The following is a 14,071-nucleotide window of genomic DNA, read 5'->3' as shown; positions in this document are numbered from 1 at the left end:
AGTAATTTTATGAATAATTATGACTGGAGAGCAGCTCCATAGATTGATTGGTTCTACTGTCAAGTCACTTGTCAGACCAAAAAAGTGTGATCATACTGTACATATAAACTGGAGGAAGACAAAAAAAAATGAGCAGCTTGTACCCTTCTGAGTCGGGCCTTCCTATTGGCTGGCGGCAGGGGGAGGCTAAACCCTGTGAATTTGTGGGAGGGACTTGAGAGGGAATAAGTCTCCCTTCTGGCTCTTGGCTGTGACAAGCTAGCCACTGTCACCTTGTGTGTGGTTTTTATTGTGTGTTTTGTGTGTGAGTGTGTGTTGATGAGGCTCCTCATTGGCCGGTGATGGCGGAGTCTCCATGGAGTGAGTGATGAGCTCTGGAGCGACAGCAGGGGGGATGGGTTGGATGTGGGGAGTGAGCGATGGAGGGATGGAGGGTGTCTGAAGAATGGGGGTAGGCGCCTGAGGTCCAATCCCATCAAGCGAGGCAATTGTGCGGAGCGAATACTGGAGTGTGTGTGTGTGTGTGTGTGTGAGGGAGGGAGGTGGGGAGAGGGGTTGCAAAGGAGAAAGAGGGAGTAGGACAGAGAGAGAGATGTAGTGACTGCACTCTTATTATCAACGCGGGGCAATTAAGAGCAGAGGCGATGTGTGCCATGTTTGAAAAGGGAGAGGAGAGGGATAAGAGGGAGAAGTAGAAGTAAATCAACTTAAAATGAAATTTTACTTTTATTTTAGTTTTGTTTCCTTTAACTCGCTGTCCATGCAAGTTTGTGAACAGTGAACCTCCAAAATTAGATCTTCTGGACCTGTACACAGCCAAAATTCTACAATATTATAAAATTATAGATAATGTATATTATCATATTGCCGCAGTTCATATTTATTAGACTTTTTAGGCTATAGATTTTCAAAAAAACAAAAGCAAATGCGGGAGATCATTATGATCTACCCAGGGCGGTTCGGATGTACGCTGGAGTGTGCTTGCTGAAAAGTAAAAATGTTCCACTCAATTTAAGCCCACTAATATTCTCAAGGCAGTTAGAATGCATAACAACGTGGGGTAGATGGTCAAGCATAATGTGGTGAATTTTAGCACACTGCAAAACTTGTTTCATAGCTGCTTATGGAGAGCCACGAGGCAGAATACATCAACAATCAGCAAACAGCTGTCTGAGGCATGTCAAGGGGGGAAATGTATAAGACTGAAACAGCTCCAAGTTTGACATTTTGATGACATCAAAGTCTTAGTTGTCTGATTTCTGTCTAGCTTTGTTAGAGAGTTCACGTTCTCAAATGTTGAATGGATTGTCGTACACTACAGACACAACATTTATAGAATTCTTGAGTGGTTTTCCGTCTTAAATGGCTGTAACTGTGGATTGCAATATTATGGAGTCATTCAGAGTCTGTATTATTTTCCTCAACAATCAAACGATCTTTGACAGTGTGTCTCCAGAATGCAGAGTATTGCATCAGTCTGACAGCTGCCATCCTGAGCCGAAATGAGAAGTGACGGGAGTGAGTGTTGTATCGGTTTCGCGTTCTCCACTCTTCTGTGGAGCGGTATCTTGATAGACTTGCATCACTCTGCATCTTTGTGGGTTTGCAAGTCATTTGTTTTCATCTGTCTGCGTAACATAGTGTGTTTTACCTTGAAATGTGCTATACTGTTTGTGAACCAATTTAATTACCTTAAGCTATGCAAATGAAGCGTGTAGACCTATACATGTGTACATGATGTGAATGGTTTGCATGTATGTGTGCATAGTGTGTGTGCATAGTGTATGTGTGTGTATATCCACGTGTCCTTGTGTATCCCTGTGTATACACGTGTGCATTTTTGTGTTAGTGTTTGTATTGGAGCTGAGGCCTTGCTCCATGGAGCAGGGTGGTGGGGAGGCGGGGCCTTCCCTGGAGCCTGTCAATCATCCAGAGTGGCGTTGCCTTATTGGCTATTATCTCTGCTGTCAGAAGCCCGGCCGCACCTCCACCTCACCACATCAGTCTCTGTCAGTTCACACGCTGCTGGTAGACAGAGTCATGGAGCAGACTGCTGTATGCTACTTCAGCCCAGCACTCAATTAACAAATGTAATCTCTTATTCTGAGACTAAGACTAATTAAAACACATTGTAATTTGTCTAATGCCGGGACCAATCAAGGAACCTGCCTGGAGTCATTCTGGGTGCCAAAGCAAAGTTAACCCGGTATATAGACATTCATGATTTGGTTATAGTCAGCAATACTACATCTGTATTTGTATTAATTAAGTTTGTACTAGTAGTATATTTCACATTACAATATTGTGGACTGCATGGTCCCAGAACCAAAGCTAAAGAATGTGTCAATACAGGATGGGATACACAATTAATAAGATATATCAATTGATTGATACATCAATCGATATATTTAGGGGAAATGCATATGAAGCAAAGAGCTTTATTCTAGCCATTTTTGTAATTCTGTCTGTAGTCCTGAGGTGCATTTAATAATCCATTTTGCCAACTGAAGCTAAAATTTTAAATAATTAACTTAAATGAATGTGATATTCCGATATACATGTTTTTGTCTTTTTAAGATAATCTTTTAGGCATTTTGGCCTTTCTTTGACAGTCCACAGTGGAGAGAGAGAGGGGGATGACATGCGACAAAGGTCAGAGGCTGGATTCAAGCCAGGACGTTTTTTATGTTTGTTTATGCAGAACTACATTATATAGACAAGAAATGTGGTGTAAAATGATCCCAACTCCAAGTAGAAGTGACAAAGTAATGAGAGAGAGAGAGAGAGACAGAGAGAGGGGCAGAAGTCCCTGTCCTGCACTTGAAACAGATTAGCACACATTCCTAGTCTGAGCTGAGGCCATCTAATATTTATTACCTCTATAACTTACTCTCCTGTGTACTGCCGGGACATTTAGCCGCATGCGGGGAGGCGAGGGGTTAAAAGGGGAACAGCGGTGCCATAAAAGGGACAATGAAATAAACATGACTCGCCCGTGAAAGAGCGCTTAAAGCCAATATAGTCGAGATGGCGGATGGCGGACGGCGGAGGGTGCCGGAGGCAGGCGACACCCTCGCAGCCGTTAACGACAAGTACACCCCTCGGGCTTGAACTGTGACCTCACCTCAGCAGCCGATCACGCCGAGCGCCGTTTTAAGACGGAGGTGAGCGGCAATTTGGTTACATCATCGTCGTCTTATGAAGTGTGAAATCAGTTGAAGGTCATGGTGCAATGTGAAACGTTAATGTGGGACAAGAGATGATTAGTGATTGCGTAAGAAGTATCACGCTTTTCTTATGCAAATGATTATCATTTTCTAACAGAATGTAGGAACTGAGTGCCGTACAAAAATGTATTTCTTGGATAGCAGGGGAGAGTTGGGGATAGAGCTGCAGACGACTCAGGGAAAATATTCAATACTGAGCTTAGCAAAAAAAAAAAAAAAAAAAAAAAAAGAAGAAAAAAAAACATTGCTGTAGCTTTAAATCCAGCTAGAACCAGTTGTAGCCTGTAGCCAAAACAATATGTGACTCTCGCTCTGTGCGTGTGTGAGTGTGCGTGCATGTGTGTGTGTGTGTGTGTGTGTGTGTGTGTGTGTGTGTGAGCATTTGCAAGGATGCTGGTGTGCTCCTTTAAGAGATAAGTGTAACGATGGATTACTCTTACCTTTCTCTCTCTCTCTTTCTCCTTCTTTTAACCTTTAACTGCAGGGTTGATTGCAAAGTTTGTACGTGCAAATAAACAAGGTTTGATACTATGATCCTAAAGTGTTATCCCTAAATACCTCAACACACAGGCGCATAAACACACACACACACACACACACACACACACACACAAACATCAGTGGGCAAACGGCAATCGTGGCACATGTTGGTGACAAATAGCCAGACTGAGGACCGATCACAATTCAAACAAACACACATGAATGCACAGCCACACACACACACACACACACACACACACACACACACTAACATCCTCTGTCACGTGGCAGAGACACTAACGCTGGAGGCCCGGCCAGAGCTGCCTGGGTGCGCTTTTCTGTTTTTTCAATCTAGACCCCTCTCCTTCCAACTCTCTCCTTCATTCTATCCCTTCCCTTCCGTCCCTTTATCACGTACATTTTCTTCAAAATTGTGCCCAGAGCTCGGGAGGGGGATGGGGTTTAAGCTTTGTCTTCCCTTCCCCAGCTCGGCTCGGCTGGACCCAGCTCAGCAGCTCCCCCCACCACCACCACCCACCCCCCTTCACAGCTTTCTAAAATTAGCGGAGAGGATCCACAGCCCCTCCAGAGCAAAGCAGGGACCGACTGACATCTCTGCAGTCTCATGGAATCATGTGCACCATCATGCCTTCCCTTCTCCTTCACTCTCACGCTCACTCTCACGCTCTCGGGCGACATTAGGCTACAGTTTGTAGCGTGTCCATGGTGTGTGTGTCTGTGTGTGTGTCTGTATTTTGTGAGCTCTCCTGATTCTTCCTGTGCATACTGAGTCGGTAATTACGGTGTATGTGCGCGCCAGCATACATGATATCAAGCGTGTGCATGTACTAAATACGTGACCCTATGTGTGTACTGCGGATATATTTCATTAAAAACAAACCCCAGCTGCTTCCCAAATCCTGTTTGGGTGCAATCAAATCAACTGATCCTGACTTGCTGAGGTAAATACAGAATTACTCTGTCATTGAGCAAAGTGATATTTACTATTTGTGGAGTGAGGTCTGTCCACAATTACTATTACTGTGCAAATCCTTTAACAACGTCGGAGCAGTGCGACTGACTGCCTAGCCGAATAGTGGATGGAACTGGAAGGGCTTTTCCTGGCATATCTCACCAGCAGCAAGCGTGTGCACAAACACATACAGCACAGACACACGCATACAAAAAAGGTACAAGACATGGTGGCATAGCAAGAGGATTTGGATTCAAGTCCAGTGACAGCTAGCATCCACCCTGCAGACGTGTCCTTCAGCAAAACACTGAACCTCCACCAGCTCCAGCTGGCTGTTCTGTAGCTGACCCTGACCTCTGACCTCCCTGTGGAGGGGGGTAAGTGAAAAAACATTTCCCCTAAGGTGATCAATAACATATCACATTTTTTTCATTTTAAAACACACATGTGCCCGTATGCGTACACACATTTATCCAGACACACAAGGATGCATGCATGTAAACACCTGAAATCACACATACTCACACACACACATACACACGCACACACACACACACACACACACGCGCTGCCCGCCTGCTGTCTGGCTGGGAAGTCAATAACATTATCCCCTCTCCATCTCGGCAACGGTTATTAGTCTGGAGAGCCAAACGGCTCTCTTCAATGACACTCTGGAGATGAAGGGATAAATCACAACACTGAAAGGACGAGTGTGTGTGGGAGAAAGTGAGAGAGAATCAGAATAAGAATCACAAAGAGAGAGGCGGAGAGAAAAATAGACTCAGGCAGGGAGAGACGGAGAGACGGTGAAGTCGGGGTGATATGACTTGGCTTGTTTTCTTAATAAAGTGCAGATGATGTGAAGACAAGCCTTTCTGAGCAAAAAGGCCATTCTTCAGCCTCACAAATATGCCTCTCTCACAGAGTACTATCCCTCTGCGTTCCTTTCTCTCTGCCCCTACTCACACCAAACCCTATTTCTCTCTTTCACACTCGCTTTCCATCTTTCCTTTTTGCTTTGTCAAATAGAGAAAAGGTGCTTCATTTGCCCTGGTACTCTAAAAGCATCCCCTTTGTCTCTTCCACCCTTCCGCCCACTCCCTCTTTATTTCTCCCAGCTCTCTCTCCCATGGGAGCCTTCAAAATACAAGGAGAGAGGAACAAATGCCAGGAGGCTTATTGCTATTTGGATAATACCGGAGTGAACACCTTGTGGACTTATGGCTATTTTCATTGTGCTTACAACATTACATCAAAAATTGACGCTGGCTCCAAAGATTTCAGTGTGCTTTGCCTTTGAGTAAATGTTAGAAAATGACGACAAAAATGAAATAAATGAAAAACTAAATCATCACAAATTGAAGACTGGTTGTATGGAAACTGTTTTAAGGCCACAGTGAAAACAACAGGCACGGCAAAGAGTGGAGAGAACACCTGAAGGTCTTATGAAGGCTAGCACAGGCTGTACCATCCCATTCCCCATGTTGATAAGAGAACAAGCCCTGAGCTACAGAGTGGGACTTTGATTGACACCCCTAAAATGTTTTAAAGGGGAACTTCCCAGGTCCACATCTAAATCTCTTCGCTCGTTTCATCCTTTTTTTTCAAAGCGGGAAGGCGACGCAGGTATGTGAGATGAAAGAACGAACTCATGCGACAGCCTTGAGAACGCTGGCGCATACACATGTGTGTGTACACGCACACAAATCCATGTAAATGCCAATTCCTGTGGGACAGCTGGCTGTATGGTACGGTGGTCAGCTCCAAGCTGCAGGCTATCACTCCGACTGTCTATTTCTGGAGTCGTTCATGTGTGTGTGTGTGTGTGTGTGTGTGTGTGTGTGTGTGTGTGTGTGTGTGCATATGTGTATGACCAGTAGGGCTGGTAACCAGTGTGTGGCGGTTGCAATACACCAGAGGCTACTCCAGATGGACGAGGAGCTGAAGCCCAGGTGGGTTGAGTGCGAGGGTATGTGTGTGTGTGTGTGTGCGTGTGTGTGTGTGAGTGAAGGCTGGGGGTGGTGTGGAGGGGACTGCAGAGGATGCTCAACAAGAAGTGAAGACAGGGGCAGGATGAGCAAAGATGCCCACGTTCACCATATTTAACCCTAACATATTCATTATTTCTTTGATTATAGTTCAGTAAGGATATGAGCTAGCTTGAGTCTTATCATTTAACCTAACTGGTTCTCTGCAGCGCAGTGACCTATGCTACATTATCGCTGACCGTCTCCCCCCACTTCACTGAATTTTAATTGGCTGACACGCAACAAAGGCCATGTGCTGGGAGAGCGCTGAGCAAATAAGACACACACGTCCGTAGTTCCATTATTTGGGTGAGTGGATAACGATGGAGATGATGATGATGATGATGTTTATTTTAGTGTCTCTGGGGAATTATGTGCGAGAGCCAGTGAAGGGGAGCTAATTTACGCTGAGGATACTGGCTAAGGAGGAGGAGGCAAATAAAATACAGTAGGAGGAAGGAAGAGGCAAAACATTAATGTGCTGTTGCTAAACCTCAGAGGGGGCATCTAGAGTATTGCAATGAGCTCATGAATTTGCTATGGCCATTAGAGAGAAACTGGGCTTAGTGACGCATGTTTATTGCGTGTTTGTGTATCCTCATGTTGCTTCGGATTTAGGCGAACACTTTGCCCATAGTGTGCTAAGTCTGAAACATTAATGAGCAGCGGTGAGATGAGAAGAGGGAAATTTGCTGAATTGCCACGCTGAACACGGTCGATTTGTAACTATTCATAGTGACACGTTTAATCTGATGTGGTTGAGGAATCAGGAAACTGTGGCTCCACAACGGAGGCTACTGTTACCCCACTAGGCTAGCTATCTCTACCACTCAGCTTTAATTTTCTCCTGAACTACAGTGAGATAAGGGATCTGCAGATTTACAGTGTAGAACTATCTAGTCATTTTCCTGTACCATGGAGAAATCATCAAATCAAGAGGAAAGCAAAGATCCAAAATGAGGACACGACCATCCTTTCAACAATCTCCAGGGGTTTGGCTACAAAAAGGCACACTACGTCACACACACACACACACACACGCAAACCACACATGCGCACACCAAGAATGACCTCACCGGCAGAGAGAGTAACTGGTAGATAGCAGTAGTCCATTAAGTAAAACTCCAGAGGTTGACTCTCATTTTTGCACTTCACAGTGGAGGACATGCAGGGCAGAACACAGCATAAACCCCCACAAACTTATTAGACCGTAAATTTAGACCAGGAATTCATAAAAGATGACCTCAAACCGGGCGCCGTCTGGGCATAACGAATGAGGAATGCGAGGTCGGAGGTTTGGAAGAATATGTGTGTGTGTCTGTGTGTGTGTGTGTGTGTGTGTGTGCGAGTGCGTGTGCATATGAATGGGACTCTTTTATAGAACTTTCAGTTTCAATTTATGATCCATTAACTTGTAATAAGCGCCATACGTTCCATTCTGCCCTGAGAATCAACAGGGAGGCGAGTGAAAAGGGAGGAGAAGGAAGAGGAGAAGGGCGTTTAAATGTCGGCCACACTGCTACACAATGCGGTGATTAGCGTGGTTCCCGTCCATGACATGGCATTTAACGGACGCCTACAGAAGTATGCTAAGGAGGTTCATCCAACAGTCACGTCATGTTGAATTCACGCTCCCTCTGGGTTAGGATAGCTATGAGGTTCCCATGTAATCCAAATTGGTATTTATCCTCTCCATCCGTGGAGTGAATTCCTTTTTGTTCCATTGTCCATCTACACACTAAGGAATTACAGTAGGAAATTAGATGTGGATCCCAGAGCAGGCAAACAGCCTACAAATATGGAAAAAAAAAAAGCACTTCCCAAGATTCGAGTGCATGTGATGGGATGGAAGAGCCGCAAATGGAAGTCAAGCAGTGAACATGTAATTGACGCACACCCCACTGAAATCCTTGAACACATAAACATTTACATCAGAATCAGCCCTTTGTTCCTCTCTTCCCCCATGGGAGTTTTCAGCTATAAAAATCTATTGTGCTGGGATGTATTGCTGCCATACACGTGCACATGGATGTATACAATCTGTGCAGAGAAGATGTGTGTTTATCCGTGTGTAAATGTGCGCGGGGTAGATACATGTGTGTGTGCACGCAGATGTGTGCATCTATGCATCTCGGTATGTTTCTGTGTGTGGAGTGTGTATGTGTGCATATGGGCAGCAGTACCTTGGTTGGAAACCGTGTCTATTGTATCTATGGTTCTTGTACAGTGTGGCAATGAAGATGAGGGTCTTTCAGGGCTAAAGAGGTAATCACTGCATTTTCATGAGCAAACACAAGCAGTGTTAAAACACTACCAAGGAAGGGAAAGCAAAGATGAAAAATCAAATATTGGCTAAATCAACAAACTTGAAACAAGTGGCGCCATGAATATTCTCATTAGCCCCTGAGGGCAACGCTACATGCTGCACCTTCCATTCTTTCTCTCTCTCTCTCTCTCTCTCTCTTTTCTCCTCTGCAGTTTGACTTCAAAGACCAATCCCGCTGCTGAATTCAAGGCAGGTGGGGGGGCGGAGGGAATAAAGCACACAATATGCTGAGTGCACGCCATATCACACATCTCTCCTTCTTTTATGTGTTAATCACCGTCAGTGCAGCGGCGGATGGAAGACGAATGAGAATGTAATGAAGATTTAGGTCGTGGGAAGTGACTGGCACAGAATGCCCCCCCCCCCCCCCCCCCTCCCCCCCCCCCCCCCCCCCCCCACACACACACACACACACACACAGACACACACACAGACACACCCCGCCCTGCCAAGACTCCTTGACATCTGCTTGCTCAATAATTTGTATGCGATTCTGCTATCGTCACTGAATGTTGCAGGCGTATGCCACATCAAAGAAACTGTTTTGACCTTTCAAGCTCAATCATCAAATGCGACGATGGCTGTGAACTGGGCGCCTCTGCAAAAACTCAACTGGTGATTCTTTTGAACAGAGAGACAGCCGAGTTGATAGCTCATTAGCGCTCATGCTACTAGTAATCCGTTCTTGAGTTGAAGTGACCCCTTCTGATTTATAAAGCACAGCAGGTAGCCAGCGACGCCGATGAAGTGTCACCCGGGAGGGAAGAGAGGAGAGAGGAGGAAAGAGACCAAGTCGAGTCCTCCCAGAGAAAGCCCAGGCTTTGATATAACAGGGAGGCCCTCTCCTTGTAAAAAAAAAAAAAAAAAGGAAAAGCCAGGCCTGTGTCTGGCAGACAGGGAGCTCTATCAGGGCCAAGCCACACATCTATCAGGCAAAGGCACTAAGGCTATTGGGGATAAGGCATGGAGGCATGGAGAGAGGCTATTTCCATGGGGAGTCCTTGGAGAGGCCAGGCCCGACTTGCCAGTGAAGCCCAGCAATGAGAGGTCTCTCTGGGGGACTGCAGAGGATAAGAGGCCCCGGCGGAAGAGCTCTCACGTCAGCACTTCAATCACGCCTAATCCCTGCTTAGTACACCCACTGCTATGGCAAGGAGAGAGAGGGAGAGGGAAAGAGGGCGAGAGCAGAGTGGAAAAAGATGGAAAGAGGGAAGAACAAGAGAGAGAAAGATGAAGAGAAAGAGAAGGAAGATAAAAGCTATGAGAAAGTGAGAAAGATTAAGAGAAGGAAGGAAAAAAGATGAGACAATGGTACAAAATGAGCAAGAGGAACTGAACCGAGGCAAAGGTAAAATAATGATCAAAGAAAGGGAGAAAGTGAGCAAAATGCGTGAGTGGTGACGCAAACTCTGGAAGAGCAGCCTCTGCCAAAACAAACATATTTTTGTCATTCCAAATGCTATCCAGGTCAGAAGAAATCAGAGCGAAGAGAAGTGATGCATGAAATATTAATTATCATGAATGTACATTTATGTCTAAGCAATAAAAAAAACAAGTAACCCCCCAGACAGTGCCAAATTAAAATTTACGATTCCAGAGCCAATTAAGCCCTTTAGAATTTACTTTCAGTTACAAAAAAAGAAGAGTCCCATCATGGTTTTCCCAGATGTGGCACACATATTTCAAATCCATTTCGGTACCACACGTCAAATTACGACTCTCTGGCTGCATTTTAAGCAGGGTGGAAAAAGGATATGCCTGGCTGTCTTTTAGGAAGAATGAGTCCCCACCACACCACCAGAAATATAACCAGAAAACCCGAGTGTTCCACTTGTCAGACAAATTACATGTTCCCCCCCGTATCGGCCTCCGTCTGAGAGCCCAGACTGCCTGTGTTGTTCAGCAGTGGATAGGATTATCCCAAAAAGGCAAAACGATACAATCTTTCTGCAATTGTAAAAAAAAACATGACACGCAACCGTAAATCACGCATCAACTCTATTTTAATGCCGGCTCCGTGTTTTAATTCCCCCAAAAAATCGATTGCGGTGAAGAGAGTGGATGGAGGGGAGACATCAGGAAACAGGGAGCGTAGATGGAGGGAGAGAGAGGGATGGATGCAGGGAGTTAAAGGAGAAAAGCTCTGCTCTGTTGACCCGCGATTACTTTGCAGAGACGCCGCAGGACAGCAGCAAACATCTAAACCTAATCTGATGAATGGCGCGCGTATGTACAGTACATGTGCGTGTGTCCTTTGAGTGTGCATTCATATTCGTGTGTGTGTGTGTGTGTGTGTGTGTTCACGGGTGTGTGCTTTTGTATGTGCATGTGTGTCGGGATGGAGAGATGGGGCGAGGAGAGAAGAGAGGAAAGAGGGATGGAGATGGAGCAGATGGACGAGGGGAGATCAGTAAAAGAGGATTACGCCACGTCAAACCATCATCGCACTCATAAAATCAGTCCACCCACACTGCTTCAGAGGCTTCGGAGCCAATGTAGAGCAGGGATAATTTAAGGCCCACAGTCTATCTCTCTCTTACTCCAGATAGTAAACTACAGCTGAGTGGGAATGGACAGAAGAGACAGTTGAAATTAAGCGCAGGGGATTCTACAAGAAAGGGTGATTGAGAGTATGTCTAGATGAATTATAAAGGGCGAACTGTGCAAGAAAGCTATAAGGGGGATTTTGAGGCGATAGGGCGATGGGGCGGTGTATGTATTTGCCTGACGAATGGGGACCAACATGAATGTGTCATCGTTTTATACTTGAGTGTGGGGGAGGGAAGGGCTAAACATGTTCTGCAAATGTTGCATTAAATCTACCACTGAACCTATGGAATGCCTTTGGGCACTGGCCTGACATCTGGTTTTCACTGCCAAAACCACAGCATGACTATTAGCCCCCAGTAAAATCCTGACTAGTGTGGAAAATTTACACTAACATAGACCGAAAAGCACTTCTACCATATCCACCTCTGGACCCTCGGAAATAGAGCTTCAGTTTAGCCTACGGTAGCTTAAAGACCACTTTCACAGACATTAATTAAGCATAGTCCCGCAGTAAATTTGTAAATTGCCAATTTAAATACGAGATGATGATCATCATAATCGTCTAAGACAAGGTTTAATCTATGTCCAGGACAACTTATGGTTTCTTTCTGAGCAGCTCTTTTCAATACCATGGACACCTACTTACTGGAAAAAAAGGAAAGAAAAAACACAGAATCAAAGCAACATTAAAACCATGGACAGTGTACTGGCAGTGACTTAAAGAGAGATGTCACCCATTTCACATTATTGTACTGTCAAAGTTGCTGGTTTTGACAGCAATAGTGACAGAATCCAACCCGGCTACTATTTTAATGCTTTTTTTCCCACTACCAAATGTCCAACAGTTAGCTTCCCTGCAGCAACTACATAAGCTAACAAATCCCCACAGCTATTTTAGGAGTTAGAGATCAGTTGTAAAATAATATAAAATAGATGACATACAGCTTCAAAACAGCATTTCAGCTCCCAGCGCTCTAAATACCAACAGCCTTTTCCACAGGAGGCCCATATGGACCATGGCCAACTCAAAATGTTTACAGCACAAGGTTGCTGACAAATCATTTCTGTTGGGAGCTAAATTAGAAAAAATAATCGTCTGCATTTTGTTTTGGGGGAAGGTAAGTGGCAAACATGAGCAAGCCCAGGCTCCCACGTTTGGCCTTGGAGTGGAGTCTCTCATGGCTTACATTACCTTGCAGAACACTGGATGTGCCATTTCAGCACCATGGTCAGTGTCAGACGACCAGTGTTGCACTGTTTCAGCACCATGGACAATGCTCTTTCACTGCAAATTACTGATGTGTGGAGCATGTCAGGACCATGGACAAGGCTATTCTCTGCCTGCTCCACTCTGAACATGCAGGAACTAGCTTTCACACCCAGTTGAAGTCAAAATTGAATGAAAATTGCTTGCCAATTCCCTAAATTATACCTATTTAACAAAAAATTCCATGCATTTTTATACATTTCTTTCATTTTTATTATACTTCCACTCCCTGGAAAACATATTTTTAGTGGTTTACTTCATAGCGTACCAGTACGCATACATAAAATTCTAACAAATAATAACGTCACAGATTTCTGAACAACCCCCACCCGCCTCTCCCATCATATAAAACCTCCAACTGTAGCAACATGGTACAGAGGTGCATTTTTGGATGTTCACCCCCAAAAAAATGTTTGTTTCCTTTTCCTGAGACACCATGGTTGCTGTCTCTCAGGAGACAGCAACCATGGCAGGAATTTATTCATTTTGAAGAACTTGTGACAGCCCAAGATTATGTGCAAAACAATGAGTCACTCCATGTTTGTTATGGTCCAACCCGCCCACTTCAGAGCAGTCCCTATCCAAGTTATGTCCCACCCAAACATCTTGTTTAAACCAGAAACACGAAGCAAGACACCACCACAAGTTTCTACAAAGCATTGTTTCACGCTACATTGGTCGCAACTTGAATGAGACTCTGCTATTGCCTTACATGGCATTCGCAAACACGACAATGCAAAACCATACACAAACACAAAACCACAAACTAATCCCCATCAAACCTGCCAACGCCAATGTGCGTGTGAATATGTTGGGTGTTCATGTTTTTTGACCATAAGCATGTCCTTCTGCGTTTGTATGCGTGCATATGTACTTGTGTCATATTTGGGCGGTGCAGCACTAAGGCTTTCCCTGGCAGCCTGTGTAGCTTGAAGAGGTGACGGCTGGCGGACTAGGTGCCCCCAGAGAGAGGGTCTCATCTTCTTTTTGAAGGCCTGCCAACAAGGAAGCATTGCTGGCTCACTGGTCAATTATGTAAACGCTCCCATCCCATCCCGCTGCCCAACCTACCAGCTGCCCTTCAAGGAAAAAAAATAAGGAGTGAATAACATCTTCAGAGGAGGGCAGAAATAGGGTGAATCTCTTTCTTACTACGTCCGCAAGTTGTGCCACTTTGTCCGTGTCATACCCTGCATCGGTGATTCCCCAATGCGGCTGCTG

General features: G+C 45.0%; 1 protein-coding gene across 3 annotated transcripts in view; it reads right to left on the bottom strand.

Annotated features, from left to right (window-relative positions):
* Nucleotides 1-14,071, bottom strand: part of nrxn3b (neurexin 3b) — a 259,015-nt gene that overhangs the window by 210,542 nt on the left and 34,402 nt on the right. The window contains exons 2-3 of one of the 3 annotated variants that reach the window (XM_071924923.2): nt 12,715-12,743; nt 12,451-12,455 (exon numbers count right to left, since the gene is read on the bottom strand). The exons of the other annotated variants lie outside the window; for them this stretch is intronic. Of the exons in view, the coding sequence (XP_071781024.1) occupies nt 12,451-12,455; nt 12,715-12,743 (34 nt within the window). The remainder of the gene's footprint in view (nt 1-12,450; nt 12,456-12,714; nt 12,744-14,071) is intronic. 3 annotated transcript variants of the gene reach the window in all.

Source organism: Centroberyx gerrardi, chromosome 18 (genome assembly GCF_048128805.1).
Source record: "Centroberyx gerrardi isolate f3 chromosome 18, fCenGer3.hap1.cur.20231027, whole genome shotgun sequence".
In the NCBI taxonomy this organism is placed as follows: domain Eukaryota; kingdom Metazoa; phylum Chordata; class Actinopteri; order Beryciformes; family Berycidae; genus Centroberyx; species Centroberyx gerrardi.
This window is presented reverse-complemented; position numbering and strand designations above follow the sequence as displayed.